General features: G+C 38.2%; 1 protein-coding gene across 1 annotated transcript in view; it reads right to left on the reverse strand.

Annotated features, from left to right (window-relative positions):
- Window positions 1–328: 328 nt before the first annotated feature.
- STK32B (serine/threonine kinase 32B) overlaps window positions 329–21270 on the reverse strand; it is a 156068-nt gene continuing 135126 nt past the window's right edge. The window contains exons 10-12 of the mRNA XM_083860796.1: window positions 18458–18589; window positions 17607–17671; window positions 329–1470 (exon numbers count right to left, since the gene is read on the reverse strand). Coding sequence (XP_083716922.1) covers window positions 1332–1470; window positions 17607–17671; window positions 18458–18589 — 336 coding nt within the window. The 3' untranslated portion in view covers window positions 329–1331. The remainder of the gene's footprint in view (window positions 1471–17606; window positions 17672–18457; window positions 18590–21270) is intronic.

Consider the following 21270-nt stretch of genomic DNA (forward strand, 5'->3'; position numbering starts at 1 on the left):
TGACAGACATAAAATCTTTACCTTTGTACATTTGTAAACTGTTTGTTATTGATGATATGGAACACCATATCATTTCATGGAGTGATAAAAATCTGTATTTGCGAAAAGTTGTGAGCAAAATTACATATAACATGAAAGAAAATTTACAATCTATTAAATTACAAAGAACTTTGTTTTGTAAAAGATAGAATGGAAATGAAGCAGTAAAAATAGATTATTTCAAATAAAATGTTTTTCACTTCCAAAAACCTATTTGTTTTAAAAAGTTGAAATGAAATTTGCTTACAGGTGGTAACCCTTCATAACAAAAGCACAATTGGACAGAATAAACATGCATTTATTATCAAAATGTGGATGTACAAGTTGTAAAATACCATAAATGTTTGGAATTTTGGCTGCTGTTTAAAATTAAAGGATTTCATGTCAGCAATATTTTGACTAAAGTAGGTTTCATTCTATTCAAGATAATTCCATCCAGAATAGATCCATGAAAACAGAGACACATGTAACTTCTTAATATTTTATAACACCTAGCTATGGATCTGAGCAAATTCTTAATGTTTTTAGCTCTCCTTACTAAGCTGCTTTTCAACTCTGTCTCAGTCAGCTTATTGTTACAAAAAAAAAGGTCTTTCTTTGCCATGGTTACTATACATAACTAATGTGTCTGATCCTGCATCCACTAAAGTCACTAGCAAAACTTTGACTTGGCCAGGGTCACACCTTTTACTACACAGCAGAACACGCGATATTAAAGAACAATATGAATACACTCACACTGCAAATTTTTCAATGAGTTTCAATGGTATTTAAATGAAATTATTTGGTGTTTGGCCTATTTGACACTACATTAATGTATTTACATCATATACATCTGTTATAAACTCAACAGCAGGTGCTTAGAAACAGCTGTGTCCAGCAGTTTCACAAAATTTCAAACTGGACCATTTTAATTAACAGAGAGGTTGGGGGTAATGTTAAAGCCTTCAAGATAAAGCTGACCCCAGTACAACTTTGTCTCTTGCAAATATCCAGGAATGTGGCAATCTTTGAGAGGCTGCCTAATGAATGGTTTCAAGTTTTCTTCCAGGATTTTGAAAACAAAAGTCACACTTACTTAAAAAAAACCTGTATTTTGCTGCTGATGGTCATTTTTTCCAGTGGCAGAGTCAAGAGGAGAGCAGAGCTGTATGTGGAAATCTCTCCAGTGTGCTGTGTGGGTTTGTCCTTGGCCAGGGATGCTGCTTTAGGAGGGGTGAGGTGCAGAACAGGGGTGTGCAGGGAGGAGCCCCCCTGGCCCTGCCGGTGCGGGTATGCGGGGCCAGGGCTCACTAACTGCTGCAGCCTCTGGTGCAGCCGTGTCCCAGCAAATTGTTGTTCCTCCCATCCTGCAGCTTCTCGTGGCTCTGAAGAGATGCTCTGCTGTCAATGCTGGAAGTCTGTCCACTTTGATCCTGCTGTCTTCTTAATCTGCCAGAGGTTAAAAACATTGATAGAGCTGTCATGTGCAGGTAGCTGTGTTGGACAGAAGAGCTGCTGCCTGCCCTGTGGGTGGCCACATACTCCCGGGTGTAAAACAGGTTCCTGCACCATTTCACCTGCATTAACTGCTTCAGCTTTATAGCTGCCATTTCCTCTAAACACTGATGATTGCGTCCTCCTAAATATGTGCAATTAGGTTTTGGACAAATCCTACTCTTAAAGCCTGTCATAAAGAGCCAGCAGAGGAGAGTGCTTTCTCTGGCTTCAGCACCTCTGCTCAGACTGTAACCTGGTAAAACCTCCAGGTAGCTGGAGGCTGATGAAGGCTGTTGACTGGGCACGCAACAGCTGCTCCCCTCTGTTGTCCTACAAAATTATTAGTAACCTTCACCAGTAAAAGAGGAAAAAACCCATGGAATGAAAGTATTTTCAGTATTCCTCTTGTTATTACTTCATGTTACCAAAGCCTCACAAGTGGTTTCAAGGAACAACAGCAACAAAACCCTATGCTTAAAGACTGCAAAATTATCTTCTTTTGACATAATTTTCTAGAGAACAGCAACAGCCCTTGAAGCACCTGCAGTCCCCACCAACCGTGTTATCAAAGAGCTTCTCAGCATTTCTGCTCAACAGCAATGTCTGTGATTTTACTGTGATTCATGTAATATTCAGTATTTTCCTCCAAACACTGTGTAAACACTTTCAGGAAAGATGTAAAGATCCATTGGGAAGCTGTGTGGTGGGAACCTTTTTTTTTTTAAACAAGAACAGCTAATATTTTGAAGGATTTTTTAAATCTGATTGATTCTTTCCTCAAAATGTGACATAGTATTCCTGAAAAGGGCAGCAAGACTTTGCACCAGTGACACTATGGAAGAGCTCTTTGTTACAGCAATTATAAAAGGTGTATCTGCTATACTCCAAAAAATCCCCCAACTTTGCAAGTAATATAGAATGCCTATAAAATAGATATTAAAGAAAAAGAATATCAAATATCAATATCAAATTTAAAGGGTCAATTTCAAAGCCTTAAATACTTCCAGGTGGCATAAACAATATGGAGACACCATATTGAATACTCAGAAAATAATGTGATGGGACATGAAAATACTGTAATTAAACAGATGAATAGAGGAGGCTATTAAAGCAAAAAAAAAAAAAAAAAAAAAAAAAAAAAAAAAAAAAAAAGGAACACTGTGTAAAAGGGCAGACACATTAAATGAAAAGCTGTAAGACAGACTGAAAACAACAAATTAGAGGAACAAATTGCCAAAAGCATTTTTGGTGAAATTTTTCAAGTGCACCAGAAATTCAGTGAATACTATTGAGTCTATAGGTCAATGTATGAGTAAATTATTAGAGGATAGCACAGAAAATATGAGTCCCCAGATGAATTAGCTTCACCAATGTTCATGACAAATTAGCTTAGGAAGATTCCTTTCCTTGTGAGAAATTTGTCCATCATCTCCAGTTAAAACATCAGTGAAACAGCTTGAGAACCAGCAGCTTAAAATACTGTTAACAAAGCATCAAGACAATGGATTTTCACCCAAAGACTCTAAGAAAGTTATAATTTTTGCACAGCTGAATGGTGAATGAATCTTACTCTTCAAACAGTCTTGGCACCATGGAAGACAGCAGATGTGATGGCTTTGTTTGTTTGTTGGTTTGGGGTGTTTTAACAAGAACTTCAAAAAAGATCCAAGAGACTACCAGGAGACCAATAGAGTTTGACTTGAGACTTGAAACATCTTGGGATCTGAGCTACTGGTACAAGACTGATGTGTTTGTAGGCATTGAGAGAAAAGACTGCAGTGCTTGGAAGCTCATGTTGCAAATTGTGGGTGGCAAACCTTGCAAACTGCTAAATAGTGGAGTGAGAAAAAATTTGGATCTATAGAGATCTGAGGCATCATTGCATTGGTCTAAGATATACAAGTACTTTCTCCCTGGAACTGTATATTCCTTTGTTTGTAAAATGCTGAAAAATAAGGCATTTACTGCACTGCTCAATTTAAAAGGAAAAAAAATTCTCTCAATTACAACATGAAGCAAGAAAACACCAATTCTTAAATTTTTTTTTGAGAATCTCTCAAACTGGCACAAAAGCTGTATGCATGTAAGGAGAACAGTGGAAAAAGGAGAGAAATAAAGCCCATGCTGAGTTCAAAAGATACCTCTGGCCAGCCTCAATTTTTTCACTCTCTACAGAGGTGGTTAATAATGCTGATTTATTTCCATTATTTTCTTTTATCCAGTTCCCTTCTTCCCAGGCCTACTCTTGGAACAACATATGGGGATTTGGAAGTGCTGAAGAAATACATGTTTTAGCAGTGCTTCACTGTATTCCCTTTTCAGACATTTTCATTTTCTGTATCTAGATTCACTACATATATTTCAAACTATCAAAGTAAGCAATAGGTTATTAACCTGATAATGAGGAAATAATTAACTGCTATTTAACTCTTTAATAATTTATCAATCACTTTATTCAGTTATTAAAATTACATTAAGGATTTCACCCCAGGGGTTTAGTAACTGTGGGCACACAAAAACCTGCTCACCAGTGTACTCTTGGGGCTGGGAACTGGACTAAGAACCAGGAGATGCTGATTCTCTTTCCACCTCTGTCACTCTTTGGACAAATTGCAGCACTTTTCTGTGTCTCAGCTTCTCTCATCAGGTGTCAAGGCAGCTGTTGTCAAGAATGATGGGAACCGAGAACTTTGTGTCTCTAAGTACTGCTCTGTGTCTCACAGGCCTAAATGAAACAAGGAACTGCAGTCTGGTGTCTGTGATAACTAGAAAAGAAGGTGGCATGTACAATCAACCAAAATGTAATTATACTGCATGTAAAATTATGCATGTATGCCTTATTCAAAATATAAAAATACTAAAGTAAAGAGAACAGACTGGCTAAAAGCTAGCATGGAAAATAAAATATTGAACAGAAAAAGACTGCAACAACTATGGCAGGACAGAATGAAAATCACAAGCATCTAATGAAAGCCAGTAGCAAACTTGGGACCACCAGGGAATTGTTTACAGCTCAGCTTTGTTCTTTAGATGAAGAAGAATATCGAAATTTGTCTTTAGGCTGTGTAGTAGGATAAGTTCAATGACAAAGAATGAAAAGTTGCCGATTCAACATAACTGTCAAAATTGCTAAGATTAGCAAGATTAAGCCCTCCTCCCAAAGCACTGCAGTTTCAGAAAAAATAAAATAAGGCAATTGGTTTGTATTTCTCTCTAGTTCAAAACTGCAGACTCAGGTCAGGACACAAAGAAATGTGTGTGCACAGCCTCTTCAGTTAAAATATTGGACAGTTACAGAAGTGAAATTTCTCTCTTTTTGGTGTATTCTTGATCCCTTGGTGTCAAACCCAGAGCACTTCTCTGTCAGATGTTCTAGGCTTTTAAAAAATGTGAGTATCTTGACATGTTTCCTGTAATCATGGCAAAATAAATGCAGTCTGGGCCATTCTGTTCAAAAATGACACTAGTGCAATAAATCATTTGTAGGAAGCTGCTCTCCAGTGAATGACTTATCTTGCCTTTAAACTGATGCAGCTACAGGCTGTGACAACTTTATAAAGGCTCAGGGAGAATGAATGGATTGATGGAGATTTTGTGGTGGATTTGAAGCAGGTACCTGCTCCTGTGCTGAATGCTCTTGGCTAAGAATAAATAATAAAATGGCCAGCTATGGATGAAAAGCTGAACAAGTGGTTCTAGTGGGTATAGTCATACGGAACAAAAAAACCTGAAGGGAAAAGAGAATGAAAATAAGTTCAAACAGGGTCTGTTACATTTATTCCATGACAGTTCTGTACAGATACATAAGTAGTCTCAGAGGCAATTATTCTGGGAACTAAGAGTGTTTCTGCTGAACCAACCAAAGAGTTTTCCTTCTCTTCATCACTGATCCATGCAATATTGATAGTGTGTGACAGTGAGCATTGCAGACTCCTCTCCAGGAGCGAGGAAGAAAGGCTGTACCAGCCGCTACAGGAATGCATCAAGAACAGTAACTGAACCTCTAGTGAAATCTTGGCTTTGTCAGTATTTCTGGTAAAGAGAAAGAGCCTGTGTGAGCCATGAATTGATTTTTAAGGTTCTTATTTTCCAATAATCAGATATTATGGTAACGTTCCTGCAGCACTGATTTCTGATGCTGGATCTTGAATTTGATATCAGTCGGTGGAAGGGAATTCAGAGCAGGGGGAAAAATTCTAGCTCCAAAACCACTATAGCAGTACAGAGCACTAGCATCAGGCTTTGCAAAATGTAGTTGCTGTGTTTGAGAGCCATGTGGGGGCTGTTACACTGCCTGTCCCTCCTGGCTGTTTGCTCAGTGCATGGTGTCACCTTTGTGCAGCTGATGCATTCCCCGGTGGGTCTTGTCAGGCTTGTCAGGGTGAAACTGAAGCCTCAGAAATGTGAGGAGCTGTTTCAAACTGTGGGCCTGCTCTCAGCAGCCATGAGAGGACAAAAGAGACCTACTGACAAAAGAGACCTCAAGCCAGGCAGAGCTGCCCCTGAGACTCTCACATTCTCCACCTCCTAAAGGAAATTCTTTTTATTAGGAAAAATCTGCAAGTGAGTTTGCACATAGAGTGTCCTGAGTGTGGAGGAAACAGAACAGTCTGAGTGGGCAATGGGTTTGCTTTGCCATTTCTAGATTTAGCATTTTACCTTGGTTTCTTGTTATTTCACTTTGCTGGAGAAAACAGATGCTTTTGGTTTGGGGAAAAGAATTTTAGAAACTAGTTTTATTGTAGGAAACAAAAGCCCATTTATGAAACCTTTTACATCGCGTGGGATAAGTCCTGTGGAACAGATAAATCTGTGGAATATTTATTCCAGTTATTCTTCACAAGTGTGGGGACCAAGATCAGAACAGATGAGGCATGTCTATGCTGGCTTTTTGAACTTCATGAATCCTGGAGGACAGTTTGCCAGATAGTCAGAAACCCATCTCAGCTGTATGATTTAGCAGCTACACAGAAGCAATGCTGATGGCTGGTGCAGATGGCCTTGCTGTAAAGCTAATTCTGAGCACGTTGGAATCAGAGGAAAAACAATGACTGCTCTGTCATGAGGAATGACTGTGCTCAGGAAGGAACAATTTCATCTATGTCTCTGACCATGTTGTGTGTTTTGTCTACTGGACTACAGGTACAGAAGTCACAAGGGGGTTTTAAAAAATGCAGTACATGTCCTAATGTCTAAATCCAATATTTTTAGAATGAGTTAGCAAGTAACATAGCACTAGAAACTTTTTATTTTCAATAGAAAAGATCGAGCAATGACATTTTGTCAAGGACTTAAAAGAAGCTGGAAAGTGGCAGAGATAGGAATTATTTTTTTATATCCCAGCCATAGAAAATAGAAACCTGGAAGTTATGCCACATAACTAACATTTCTGGATATTATCATGATAAAAAACCTTCATCCAAATAATTTTTACAGAATGGTATAATTCTATAGAGGGACTCCATAAAGTAAGAAGATCCCATCAGTAGTAATCTCTCACAGGGATCCTGTCAGAGCTGGGGACACCCAGTGTGTCCAGCCAAGATGGGAGAAAATTGCTAAGATAGCCAAGGATGGAGTCAGAGAAGCCTTGGCACACACTTCTTTTCAAAAATAATGGGCTCTATGCATGTGCATCTCACACTCCTCTTTGAAAACTTCAATCATTATTTTTCTGCCATCATTTCACTATCAAGTGCAGGCCATGATTGTGGAAATACTGGTAACAGAGCATGACCTCTGGGACAATAATCAGCTTGGCTTGTCATCTGCTTTCCTCTGTTGGGAATAAGAATGGACTTTGATACATAGTCACTTAATAATTTTCTGCCCGCAGATTTTAAGGTTTCTCTTATAAATTGCTTCTTGCTGTGTTCTATTTTTGTGAAAATGGAAGAAGTTGGCAGTATTTTACAATTGTAAATTAGTGTCACTTTGTCTTATATATCCTTTATTCTGATCACTCATTTTCTCCTGCCAGGTTTTTATTCAACTGTATCTTTTAGTGAAAAGGTGAAACAAGGAAGGAAGAAGTGAGCAAGGGATCCCAATCAAATTATTGTTTAATTGAATAAGCATATTGGGAAGTTTATTTTTACTTTTCAAAACAAAATAGCCAGATAATTTGTCATAAAGGACTAAAAATTCCTAACTTGTTCTGTTTTTTAAAAAGTTGGCAAAAATTAGCCTATGAGTTGATCAAAAATTCAGACAATTTGCTTAATTTATACTTTCATTCTGAAAGAAGAAAATAGTAACTTTGCTCAGTGTAAATCTTAAGGAACAGAGTCAAGTTTGTCCAAATATGATGAAATTCCCCAATTTGAAAAGATGTGCTCTAATTTTATAACATTTAGCAGAAATAATTGTTAATCCTGCTTAAGTTAGCTGGTAACCTGAACATCTGACAAATTATTCACTTCTTATTCCCCAGTGGTACCTGGGAGGGCTCTCGTGACAGGCAGCAAATCGAGCACTGCATGAGAATGTAAATCCTGTATTTTAGACATCGGTTCCATTTGCTCCCAAAGGTGGAGATCAATGCCTGGGAGCTGAGTCAGTGGCACAGACTGTCTCACATCCTCATGGCTAATCTCTAATCTGCAATCCAGAGCTGTTGTATTCCAACTGCTTGTTGGGCAGCCTTTGGTCTATGATAACCCCTGAAACATGAAGGGATTAGCTTCAAAGAGTGATTTTGGCCTGGGAAAAATTATGCCAGGGACCACACTAATAATGGAGCTGTACGGAGAACTGCCCGTGTACTGCCTTTGAAAAATAGATAGAAAACAACAGTGAAGGCGGAAAATGCAGGATAAGGAAAAAAAGGAGTAGAAATGGAGGAAGGAGAGTTAAACACTTTCAAAATTAGGAAGGATTCAAAAGAATACCAACCATGGAGATCTAATTAATTAAACTAAGTTATTATATAGCTAACTAAAACTATTTCAAAAGATAGCTGTATAGAGCTAATGTACTTTTTGGTTTGTTTATTAAAAATCCTCTTTACACCTAGCAGAGGAGCAGAAAGCAATGGAGAGTTAATAGTGGGTTTTTCTTTCTTCAGTCTCTGCACAGAGTGATCTCAGAAGTCTTTTCAGGAAAACAGAAATCACTGAAAAGTGTATGGATTGTCTAAGCACTTCTGAGTAAACAAGGAAGACATAATCTTCCTTTGTGCCAGAGGAAGCTTGGCGCAGACCAGGGCAGAATCAAGGAGCTGCTGAAGCAGAGACAACACCCATCATGCAGCAACATCAGAGCTGAGTCACGATTCCAAAGTGAAAATTAGTCTGTAAACTTAGATAATTTCCCCTTTATCTGGAGTTTGTGAACCAATGTGTGCAGAGCAGCTTTAAATAGAACACAATCCTCCCCAGTGTCTGTGTTACAGCAGGTGTTTATTTCGGGAAACCTGGGTCCAAGCAGTAACTCCATCTAACCACTAGCCTGGAATGGATGTCATTAATCTTTGGCACTTACTTGATAATGTTTACAGATAGGGCTTGCTTGTTCTTGGTCTCTTGCCCCCAAGGCTATGGACATATGTACACTCAAATGCATGTGCCCCCCAAGTGATGCTTTGTGCTGCATGAGATGCCTTTAATTACCTGACACAGGCAGTGGTCAGACCACAGAGCACCTGTGCCTGCAGAACTGACATCTAGAAATTATCTGAGTGCACAAATGTGGGGTGGATTTTATGCCAGCTAACTGTAGACAACTGAAAGGTTAGTTCAGGCTGTGTCTGCAGGGTAAATAGATTCACCAACCTAGATTAATTTCTTCAGGTCTAAGCTATCTAACATATGTGTCTCAGAACAATCCTGGGAGATACAAGTCTCTCCTCACTGAGTACTAAAAGAGCTTAAACTAAATAAATTATTTTTAGATGCATTAATTTAAAGGGATACAGGCTTGTTGCATCTCTAGAAAACATACATGCCTTCCTTCTTTGAGAAACAGAGTTAAAGCCCTTCCTGTTTAGTGGCTCTACAAGCTCACCACAGACTGCATTGCTTAGCAGAGCCAATTTGCTTCTGGACTAGAGGTAATTTGCACCCACACGGTTCAGGCATGCAGAAATTGAATGGTCCCATCAGCCTGTAACACAGCACGTGGTGATAAATTCTGCCAAGAGTTGGGTAATGAAATCACCAATGAGAACTGGGGTGTCATTGCCTGTTCATCCATGCAGATGTGCCTGTAGCATATTCAGGCTCGGGCTCTGCCAGCAGTGGCTTTTCTGCATGGCTTGGTCGATATCTTGAAAAATACTTTGTCATCTAATTCCCATTTATTTCAGATATCTCTGAAAAACCCTGTGTACAGCCTGTAGGGTAGGAGCTGTTCAGTGTGTAACCACTATTTAACCCAGTCTGTCTTTGACCCCAAGCATTGCTCTCTTGATAGACTGCTTTGATAGAAAAAGTCAAAATCCCAGGTCTGTTTTCCTAATACACTGTGATGTATGTGTTTTGATAGCTCAGTAGACTACCAAGTAATTATTCAAATAGCTATATTTTAACTCCATTTAAATTTAAATGAATGATTTTCAGAAGAAAAGTTATGCTTTATTACAGCTGAACATGAAAAGTAAAATTTTGGGGGCAGTATCCCCTTTTACCACTGACACTCATGGCATTTACTCCCATCCTTTCCAAAAATCCTCGGGGAAATATTCTTAGAATTTGGATAATTGATTCAGGTTGATGGTTCCTGCTGAGTAATTACACTCAGTAAATGGCTGTGAATATAATTTTCTATCAACCAGCAATTTATAATCAAAGCCGGTGGGCTCAGGTGCACACGCGGCGTGAGTGACATGTGAAACACTGGTATGCAGAAGGCAAGTGAAAAATTGTACTGGATGCTATAGTATGTTGACCTGTACTGTCTGGAGATCTGAGGTTTATCCTGGGATTTGATAAAGCAAAATAAGTAATGTCATGAAATAAATAAATGAAGACTTCATATGATGTGCAGTTATTTAAGAAAATGTGACTAAACCTACCAATTAACACTAACACTGAAGCCAGGTTCAGATGAGTAAAGTAGGTCTCTTGGAAGTGGGCTATTGCCTGTTCAAGACCAGGTGCATCCTAACCAATATTTGTCTTGTCAGCCACATTTTCAAATGTGAACAAGCTTTTCCAGTTTAAAATGTTTGCAGATCCACATCTACAAGGAACAGGAAAGCAGCTATGAAATTTCCCAATAATATACTCTGGTTTAGACCTTTTGGGATGACAGGGAAAAAAATTTCTTTCTAGTTGACCAAAATCCAGTTTTAAGACTATAAGCGTCTGTCCATAAATAAGAATATTTCTGAGCAGTGTGGGCCAACCATCATTTTCAAAACAGACATTATTTCCTAACCTGCCTTTGGTGTGTATCCTGCAGGATGTAGGCTCACTCTTTTGTTCAGCTACCTGCAGATGGATAGATCACAAGGAAGTCGAGGGACCCGCTCTATAACAGTTCATGAAGAAATGCAGTCTGTCTGAGGAAACTCACATTGGAGCAAGGGAAGAGTGTGAGGAGGAAGCATCACCAGAGACAACACGTAGTGAACTGACTGCATTCCCCATCTCCATGTGCCCCTGTCATGGAGGAGGTAGAGATTTTGGGAGTGAAGTTGAGCCCAGGAAGAAGGGAGGCATGAAGGGAAGGTGGGTTTAAGGTTTGGGGTTTATTTCTTACTATCCTGGTCTTTTAGTTACTGGCATTAAATTAAATTAACCTTCCCCAAGCTGAGCCCGTGTTGCCCATGACAGTAACTGGTGACTGATCTCTCCCTGTTCTTTTCTCAACCCATGAGCCTTTTGTTGTATTTTCTTTCCCCTGCCCAGCTGAGGAGGCCCATGATAGAATGACTTTGGTGGGCACCTGGCACCCAGACAGGGTTGACACACCACTAAAGTCAGTCTGGCTCTGCCTAATTATTTGACCTGACAATAAACATTCTCAGCCTGCTGTTTGCATCTGGTAGTAGGCAGGCTCAGCCCTACCCTTTTCTCACAGCACCAGACTTCCAGGAATTAAAGGCCACGAGTAGCAATCACATCCTGCACTCATCTCTCTGCAGGCTCATCTCTCTCCACCTATCTCTTATGCAAGATTTCTCTGCCCCCGACCAAAACTTAGCTCACCAAGAAGTCTGATCAACTGTGCAGCTCTTTCACTCTCTGTAGGGACCCCCCAAAAGGAGATTGAGCCAGGAGTTCACTTGTGATTGCACAGCATAATTTGCAGCCTTCAGTTAATCACCAAACCTCCCTGCACAATGTGTGGGAAAGGTGGTGCCTAACACAGGGATCCCCAGATGGAGCTCTACTGAACACCATGTCATCTAGGTTAGTCAGTGAGGTGCACCCACAACAGGAGTATTGAGTATTGAGCCCCAGGTGGGACACAGGAAAATAACCTCCACATGGGACATCTTCCCAGAGGGTGGGGGATGTGTGGATATGATTTGTGCCATGTAACCTGCTTAAAAAAGTAAAATATTTGGTACTCAGAATTACACAGTTGTGCTTCCCCTCCAAAGTCTGAGATGTACAAATGAAGACTTGTCTTTCCCCTGCCTGTGAATTGACTTGTAATTAGTTTAAATGTGTTCTATTTGTGTTTAGTTTTCTGTGAATAGAAATTAATTTCTGGCCTCCAGTGCTGAGGATCTGCATCTGTTATCCTGATCCTTCCAGGACCACATTTCAAAGTGAGAATGTGCTGACATATACACCCCCTGTACACCCCCATGCAAATTTCATTCCCAAAGCTGGATGGCAAAAATGTAGCCATTAGAATGATATAACTGTTTGGGAAAACTTTAACCATTTTTCCTAGAAGACTTTTAAAATGAGGTTTCAGATACTCATTACCCTTTGTGGTTTTGTTTTTTTTTTTTTCCCCTCCATGAAACCGTGAAGGGAACACATTATTGAAACAATGGCATCTGTATGACCACTACTTTCTCCAAAAAAAGCAAATTTGAAGGTTTTTCTATAGCAAAATTACCACTTTGGTCCTGCTATACTCAAACTTTTAGGTGGCTTGGCTCACTAAGAAGAGAGTGACATTTGGATTGGTAATTCTAAACCAATAATAATGAGCAGGAATCAGAGGCAGAAGTGAAAGGGCTTGTGTGAGCAAGCAACAGTTATTACTGTCCGAACACAAATGGGATTCAATCACAGCCAGAAAAGCATCTTTCCAATTGCAAGAGCAATCTCCAAAAGCAGAAATATCCATTACAAAAGGGAGAAGAAAGGTTCAGTGGAGAGCAGTGCAACCACTCGAAATGCTCAGAAAGAAATGGATTTGAACTGAATTAAGGTCAGCAGAAGGGACAAGAAAAGGACTGTAGCCTCATCCAAAAATCATTCCAGTATTAGAAGGATTATGATAAATATCTCCAGAGACGCTGACATAAAATCCGTATTAAGAAAAATACTTTCAATGAAGTGCACTGCAAATCATTATGAATATTCAAATTCAATCAAACTAAAATGAAAGAGAGTACTCAGGGAGTCTGGATTTGAATCTGAAAAGACAATTAAAAGTAAAGAAAAAGAACTAAAATGAGAGAGATAATAAATTTGATCTTATAAAAAATGCAGAGAATATTAAGCAAGCTTTTCCCCAACGATATGGAAAAAAACAGACTATAGGATTTAAACATATTATGCTTAAAATATGCTTCCTCAAGTTTTGCTGTTTATTCTAACAGAGTCTGTTCACCTCAAGCTACTTCGGATCATTTATAAGAGAACTAGATATGCTCAAATGGTAGGAATGATAACAGGAAAAGACAGAGTAATGCGTGTCAATTTGTGGCAGATTTTTTAGTGTGCTAGCATTGAACAAATACTGAGAAGAGGAATGAAGTGTATCAGTAGCTTAGGACAGACAAGTCTGTTCAGATCAGTGCGGATGAGACAGCTGAATATCATAACAATGCTATTGCAGCCTATTAGTATTAAGTAAAAAAACCTCCAAATTCAAAATCAATAGTAATGTTCTGAAAGTTTTTACTGGAATTATTAAAAACCTTGATATTTTCTGAATCAGTTAATTGCATTTGTTAAAATAGTTTTGCAGAATTCTAACCCATTTTCATGTACACTGGATGTGTGAAATACATATCCTACTCAGTAAAATGTAAATGTTTGATTTTGCTTTCTTTAGCAGGCTGATAATTTTGAGTAACTGAAGCATCTAACTGAAGGATTATTTTGCCTGAGAAGCAAATATTTCTTGTGTTTTCTTCTCTGTTCTTTGTTTTCTCACATCTTCAATTTTAAAGGCATCTTTCAGGGACAAGAAGAGGCTGAGGACCATAAAGTGTAAGAAATATGATTTCATTACATGCAAATATATTTTGGGTATTTTTCTTAATTTCTGGTCATTTCAGATTTTATATATTCATAAAGAGATGTAGTTGTGAAGATCTGTTTAGTGATAACAGCACAAAAATAGCAAAATAATCTGTGCTCAGCTTTTTAATAAAGCTACAAGCAAACAGTGTGGCTTTATCTGTACAATCTCCCCCACCACCGACACACACTTAATTAAAAAAAGAAAACTTGAAAATGTAGCCTACAGCCTCTAAATGATATCCAAGTCTTGAAAAATTGCTGGCAAGTCTATGGGAATACACATTAAGATATTGCAAAATGTTTGGTGCTGCATTTTGATGAATATCTAAATAAATATCTAAAATATCTATAAATATCTAAAATTTCTACGAATATCTAAAATATCTATATACAGAAATGGAATTTAAAAAAAAAATTTCCCACAAAAAGGAGCCAAACTGAAGCCTACTTCAGATAATATTTTCAAGCTAGTCTGTGTGTGGACCATTTGTATATTAGAGTTTATTTAGTTTATGTGTTCAAAACTAAGAGACTTTTAAGAATAGAAAACAAATCCCTCAAAAGGATTTTCCTATGTTATTTTACTTTGAATCAGGGCACTGTGTGCCCCTCTCTTGAAGGTACTGGAAAATAATGTCACTGTGAACAGATGCCATATCCCCACGTCATATCAGAAGACACACACACGCATACACACAGACACACACATATTTTAATTTGTAGATCACTGAAATATTCAACAAAAGATGCCCTCAGATCAGGATTGTGTAAGGGATACAAATCTAACTTTTTTACCCACTACTGACAATCACTAACCTCATATCTTTGTCCATTAAGCCCTTGCTTAAAACATTCCTACAAATACCAGTTTTCCATTAGTTAAATGCAGAAAGCAGTAGGATAAAGAAAATGTAAACATTCTGTCTTTGTCTTCATTAACTGAAACTTTTAACACACTTCAGTCTCTTCCACTATGTTTAAATTCTTTGTAGCATGGTGAGCCTTTACACCTCCCTGCTCCTCTTGACTGCAATCTAAGAGTTTCTGATAGTCTCCTGAGCTTCTTGACAGGACAGCAAGCATGACACATTGCAAGATTTGCAGCGTCTGCTGCAGGATGAAAGACACAGAGTGGGAAAAAGGCACAGCATAGACCTACCAGCAAGGCATTCAATAAAATCAGATTTTGCTTTTCATAGCAGATATTTTACAAATACTGGATTGCAAGATGCTGTGGAACTGGGATGGTTAACACCACAAAATTAACTACATATACCTGACTTTATGTTGCTCAGTTAGAAGCATCTGATTTTTTTTCCTTGAATTCTTGTGGTTTGGGGAGTCTCATTTTTTCTCTTGAAAGGCATGCTATTTTTTTGCCATCCTTTATTAGGATTTATGTAGTGTTCTGTGATACTGAGGTAAACTGAGCAGAAGGATTAAGTGACAATAAAATGTAGATTTTCGCTGCTGAATATAATGAAGATCTAAGGAAATATGCAGATAGTTTCAACAGCTACTATGTAGAGGAACATGGAAGAATAACAAAACATCTGGCTGCATTAATCTGAGACTGATTTAAAGCCCTGTTTGGGATTGACACCTCACCTAATGATATAATCACATTTTAATAGGTATTATATCTCTAGGAACAAATGGTTCACTTTCAGCATATGCAGCTGCTCCTAAGAGCTTGATGGGCCATGTGGCTTTGGAAAGCCCTGTAAGCACAGCCTTAGGCTGTACATCCAGTCCTGAGGGCACAGAAGGTCTAAGGAAACCCACCCTGAGTTCCTCTGGTGTATCCTGTGCAGCTTCTTCTAGTATGATGGCATCTGTGCCTGCCATTGCTCCTAATTTGTTGTCATTAACTTTAATTCACTTTGCACGTCAAACATCTGACATCTGCTTCCCCCTTTCTTAATATTTTTTTCTATGAAAAATCTTACGGATGTCTCTCCATGTCTTTCTTCAGCTATGATGCAATTTAAAGGAGAAATGGTTGTGATCTGGCTTCAGACAATGCAGGATCTTTTACAGGCCTATACTAAATATTCTTCCTTTACCTTGTCAACGCCAATCAACCAATGGCCAAAACATATGCTTTTCTGATTGAAGCGCCTGTGGTTTACCTTCTGTTTCCATTTTACTTGTAGTCCATTTAAGCTTCTTGATCTCTCATCAGCCTCTCAGAGTTTTTTATAGCTTGTGTTGTTACTGTAGTTGTGCAATATGAAACAAATGAAAAAAATTCCTATGCATAAAAAGATTTAAGAATAATACAGTAAAATCGTGACAAGAGAAATTGTTCAAGGTAGTGAACACACCACTGAGATTTTGAGTGTCTTATAAAATCTGGTGTTGTAACTTCCAAAAATTGCTGCATATTGGATATGCTTCATCTATGACTCCTAGAGTAGGTTGGAGAGTAATATCTGGAAATGAATTACTTCTGTGAACAGCTTCTAGAAAACTCATTAAATTGATTAATCAATGTAATATTTTTCTAATCTTGTTATTATGGTCTTGATAATCTTGATTTTTGTGGGTTAACTACAAACTTCAAGCATTCTCTAGTTCGACTGATTCAGAGAATCCACCAAGATGCTTCTTAAACCTTCTATGGGCTGACTTTGTCTGGCATCTCTTCTTTATGGCTTTTACAGAAACCAATTGCTTTCTTGTGCTAGAAATTATGCAAAATAACATGAAGAATCTGCTGGAACCTCCTTTTCCTGCTAAGAACTTGTAGTTTCTGTGAGCAGTCAGTATCAGTCATAGAAATGTCCCACAGATTATAACAGGAAGAAGGATAGATCATGGCATAATTTCCTTCATGCTTTTGTGTGAACTGTGCAAAGCTGACAGTTCCTTTCTCAGTTTTAATTACAGAGACAGTAATTACCTGCATTGTATGCATTAAGTAAAATAGTCACAACTTGTTAATTAATTTTTAACATCTCACAACTCTATTAGAAAGGCTTGCATATATAATTAGGTCAAATAAAAACATGGAATACACTTGAATGAAATGCAATAATTTGACCAAAGACACAAACAAGTCCATTATTTTGAGTTGTATCTGCTAATACAAATAGGTCCATAATGACTGCAACTCAGAGGCAGCAAATTATGAGAAATACAGTGCATTAATTGAACCAGGAAGGTTATTGATATCTTTGGGAATCAGGCTTGTGCTTCTGTCAACCCTGACTGACCCTTAGAAGTTCTTGCTTCATGTCTGGTACAGATGTAACACTTAGCTTTATTGAAATAGTTAATGTTGGAATAATTTTTTTTTTTAGTAGTGGGGAAGTATGAAGAGTTTTTCCAAGTCAGAATAGTGTAGTTCATATCATTAAATTTTCATGAGTTATGGCTTCTCTTGGTTTTGTTTGAGTTGTGAAAAAGCAGTACCTTTTGTTGTATTCTGCTTAATTACTGACAGTTTCTCTGGGGAGTTCCAGTAACATTTACCTTATATTTTTAACATACTTTCATCACAAGGTCTTCTGCTTGCTTGCAGAAATGCAAAAACTACAAAAATATGACATCAGAGACCATAAGAGGAAGAAATCAATGGAAATCCTATATTTTAGGATCTGCTGCTGTGATCATTAATCACCTTCCCTTACACTGTGAGAAAAAAATAGTTCTCAATTTAATTTTAGTACTGAATGCTAAAGAGGCATTAAGAAATGCACTTACTTCTCTCTGTTGAATATGATGAATTCTTTCCTAACGGTTTCCAAGCACTGCTGCAGGTGTACGTTCTTTAAAAAACAGCATGAATAGGTTGATTAAAAAAGATGAGAAATCATAGACAAAAATCACAACAACACAAACAACACTGAACAAAAAGGCTTATGAATGAATGCTATCAAGAGGCATTTCGAAGACTCATTAAATTGGGCTGTGATAGCACAATCAATCTCATTCTTTTGGAAGAAGTTCCCCACAAAGAATTCCTGAAGATTTTTACATCTGATAGCTCTAGGAAGAACAGCTTGCATGAACATTCAAAATCATTAGAAATAGCAACATAATTTATAGAACCTCACTGGAATGATAATTCAAGTCTGGAAATTATTATTAATCTTCCTAGTACACTTGGCTGTTCATACAATGCATCTTTCTACAGGGGACACATTAGTCAAGAGTGGAAGAGACAGCTTTGACATATTTATAAATAACAAGCCTTTTCACTGCATACTTTTAATTTTTGGTAGTAGTAGCAATAAATACTCTTTCTAACTATTTGTCCATGTGTGGGAAGTGTTTTTCACAAGTGGCAACACTTTTTCACACTTTAAATGAGCATCTGTGATAATCTTAAAATTTATTATTGCTTAAATATGTTGTTACTATTTAACTGAAACAAATGGTTGCTTTTCATCTTGCTTTGGAGATTAATTTATTTTTTACATTTATGCAATGTATAAAATGACAGACAGAGAAGTTGAATCTATTTTCAGAGGTGATAAAACTGAACTTAGCTGAGTTTGGCTATTAGAGTGTAAACAAAATGCCACTGACTGCAGTCACAGTCTCCATCTTACCAGTGGGCAGGTTTCCTTAGTTCTGTCTTTGGATTTGTTTTTGGCAAGTCGCTTTTTCTTTTTATGGAGAGGCTTGGACTCTAAAATCATTTCTTCAAGTTCAAATGTGGGATCACAGTTCAGTCTTCCTTTCTGGTACAAAAGGATTCAAAGTTACTCTTTGAAGCATCGTTGTGGGTTTTTTTTAAATTTGCTTGGCAAGTGTTAACAGCAGTAACAATGAACCAGCTCCTCAATCACATCTGTAAAACGAAAACTGTCTTTTTAGGCCTGGAGTGATGCTCAAAGTTTAAATAAGGAGATAAGGTAAAAATCATATTACAAAGCAATTATAAAGAGTTAGATCCTCTTCCTAGTTATAAACAGATATACTAGAATGACTAAAGGTGTGTCACCCTAGTGAGAGAGATTAATCTGGCCCAGGGTCTTCACCAGAGTATCAGTTAGTGCCGTGGAGTATAAATGACACTGGTAATAGTGCAAAAGAGATGGGGAGTACCTCTAAGAAATTGAAAACTGTTTGAAATATGATTTTCTGAAGTGTTGCAGGGGATTAATTTACTTAGATGCTGTCCATGAGAACAAAGAAAGGAGTAGGGCTGTTTTGGTTAGCAACATTTATATTAAAAAGTGTTCACAGTATTATAGAATCTCAGGTTGGAAAGGGTCTCAAGGATCATCTGGTCAAACTTTTCTGGGCAAAACCACAATGCCCAGTCTGGACAAGATGGCCCAGCAACCCGTCCAGCTGAATCTTAATAGAGTCCAGTTTTAGGGAATCCACTGTTTTCATGGGCAGATTATTGAAATGGCTGATTGTTGTGGTAAAAAAATTTACTCTTGTATCCAACTGGAATCTTCCCGGGAGTTGCTTGTACCCAATACCCATTGTCTTTTCCATGTGACTCCCTGTAAAAAGGGAGTCCCCATCTTTGTAGCTAACCTTTAAGTAGTGGGACATGGTGATAAGGTCTCCCCTAATCCTGCTTTTCTCAAGGCTCTACAAGCCCAGTTCTCTCAGTCTTTTCTCTTCTGGCCTATTTCCCACTCCTTTGATCTCTGTGGCCCTTCTCTGGACTGTCTCCAGCCTGTCCAAATCTTTTTTGTGTAGTGGGGACCAAGACTGAACACAGTCTTCCAGGTGTGGCCTGGCAAGTGCTGAGTAGAGTGGGGCAATGACTTCTTTATCTCTGCTGGTGATGCACTTGTTGATGCAACTCAACATCCCGTTGACTTTCTTTGCCATGGCAGCACCCTGGTCACTCACATTGAGCTTGTTGTCCACCTGGACCCCAGAGTTGCTGGAGCTGTTCCTCAGCTGGGTAGATCTCACCCTGTGCTACACCTCTGGACTATATTTTCTCAGGTTTAAGACCTTACACTTGTTGAATTTCATAAAGTTCTTGTTAGCTCACTTCTGCAAAGGTCTTCCTGCAGGGTAGTTCTCCCATAGTGTCCACTTCCCCACTCAGTTTGGTATCATCAGTGGATTTCCTCAGGGTACACTTGATCCCGTCATCCACATCACTTGTTAAGGTACTAAGCAGTGTTGGACTCCCTGGGGGGCTCCATTTGTGACAGGCTGCCAGTTGGAGCAGGAGCTGTTTTCCACCTCCCCCTGGGTACAGCCCATCAACCAGTTCCCCACATGGATCACTTTTCTATACCATAACACATAAGTTTCTCAAAAAGGAGGCTGTGGGAAACTGTATCAAAAGCCTTAGAGAAATCCAGGTAAACAATGAGAACCACTTGCCCCATATCAGCTGAGCAGGTTACTTTGTCACTGAATGTGGTCAGATTTGGAAAGTCTCCTTTGTCCTTGGTGAATCCTTGTTGGCTTTTCCCAATCAGGTGCTTCATTCTAATCTATTATTCTTTTTCTATTCTATCCATTTCACTTAAGGTAAGGTTTTCCTTACCCATTACACATCTTAGTTAAATATTTTGGGCTCTCCATGAAAAAAAAAAAAAAAAAAAAAAAAAGAGTTAATTTTTGATGCTTGAAGCAAATTTTCAGATTCTTTGTTATACCAGGAAGTCCTTCACAGAAAATTTGCAAACTATTTGAATTGTGTAGTGGAAGATGTTAAAAGCAATCTGTTTTCCTCTGGGACTTCTGCAAGTTCAATCACACCATTGTCACTGTCAAGGTGGAAGTACTGAAATAAGTCGTATATAAATGACAGATATTTTTAGTAACCAGAGACACTAAGCAATACAATCACATCAGAAATTACTTGTATAATTTGTCCTACAATGAAACATTTGGTAAGATCCCTCCACAATTTTTATTCCTAGCAAATTCTGTATACTCAGAGCATAATATTTAGACTTCTGATGCCTTATCCTGCACATTATCCAGCGAGCTTTAGGAGAGCATTCTTGGTTTTTATTACTGGCATTTTAGAGCTTATTTATATTTATTATTAAATAAATAATTCCTTAGGTTTCATCACTATCAGTTCCTTCCTTGAGCATCCATAGTTCTTAGGTTTGACTGGGTACTTAACAAATATTTCACTTTAATTCTGAAGCTTTAAAAATAAAAGCAAATTTTAAAAAAACCTCTACAACAATTTATGACTCCAAGCTGAAAATGAAGAAACTAACTGAGCCCTAAAGAGACACATGTGCTGGTTAAGTAAGAACTATGTTTATGGAATCAAACTATAAGGGAGACATTAAGCTATGGGACATTGCTCCCATGGGCCTCCCATGTGCTCTCCTAGCTGTAAAAGGCAAACAAGCTCCTGACAGTCATGGCAAGCTGTGGAAATTTATAAAACTGTCTGGTTTCAAAACACTCTGCA

This window comes from Zosterops lateralis (assembly GCF_965231275.1).
Source record: "Zosterops lateralis genome assembly, chromosome: 5".
NCBI classification, from domain to species: Eukaryota; Metazoa; Chordata; class Aves; order Passeriformes; family Zosteropidae; genus Zosterops; species Zosterops lateralis.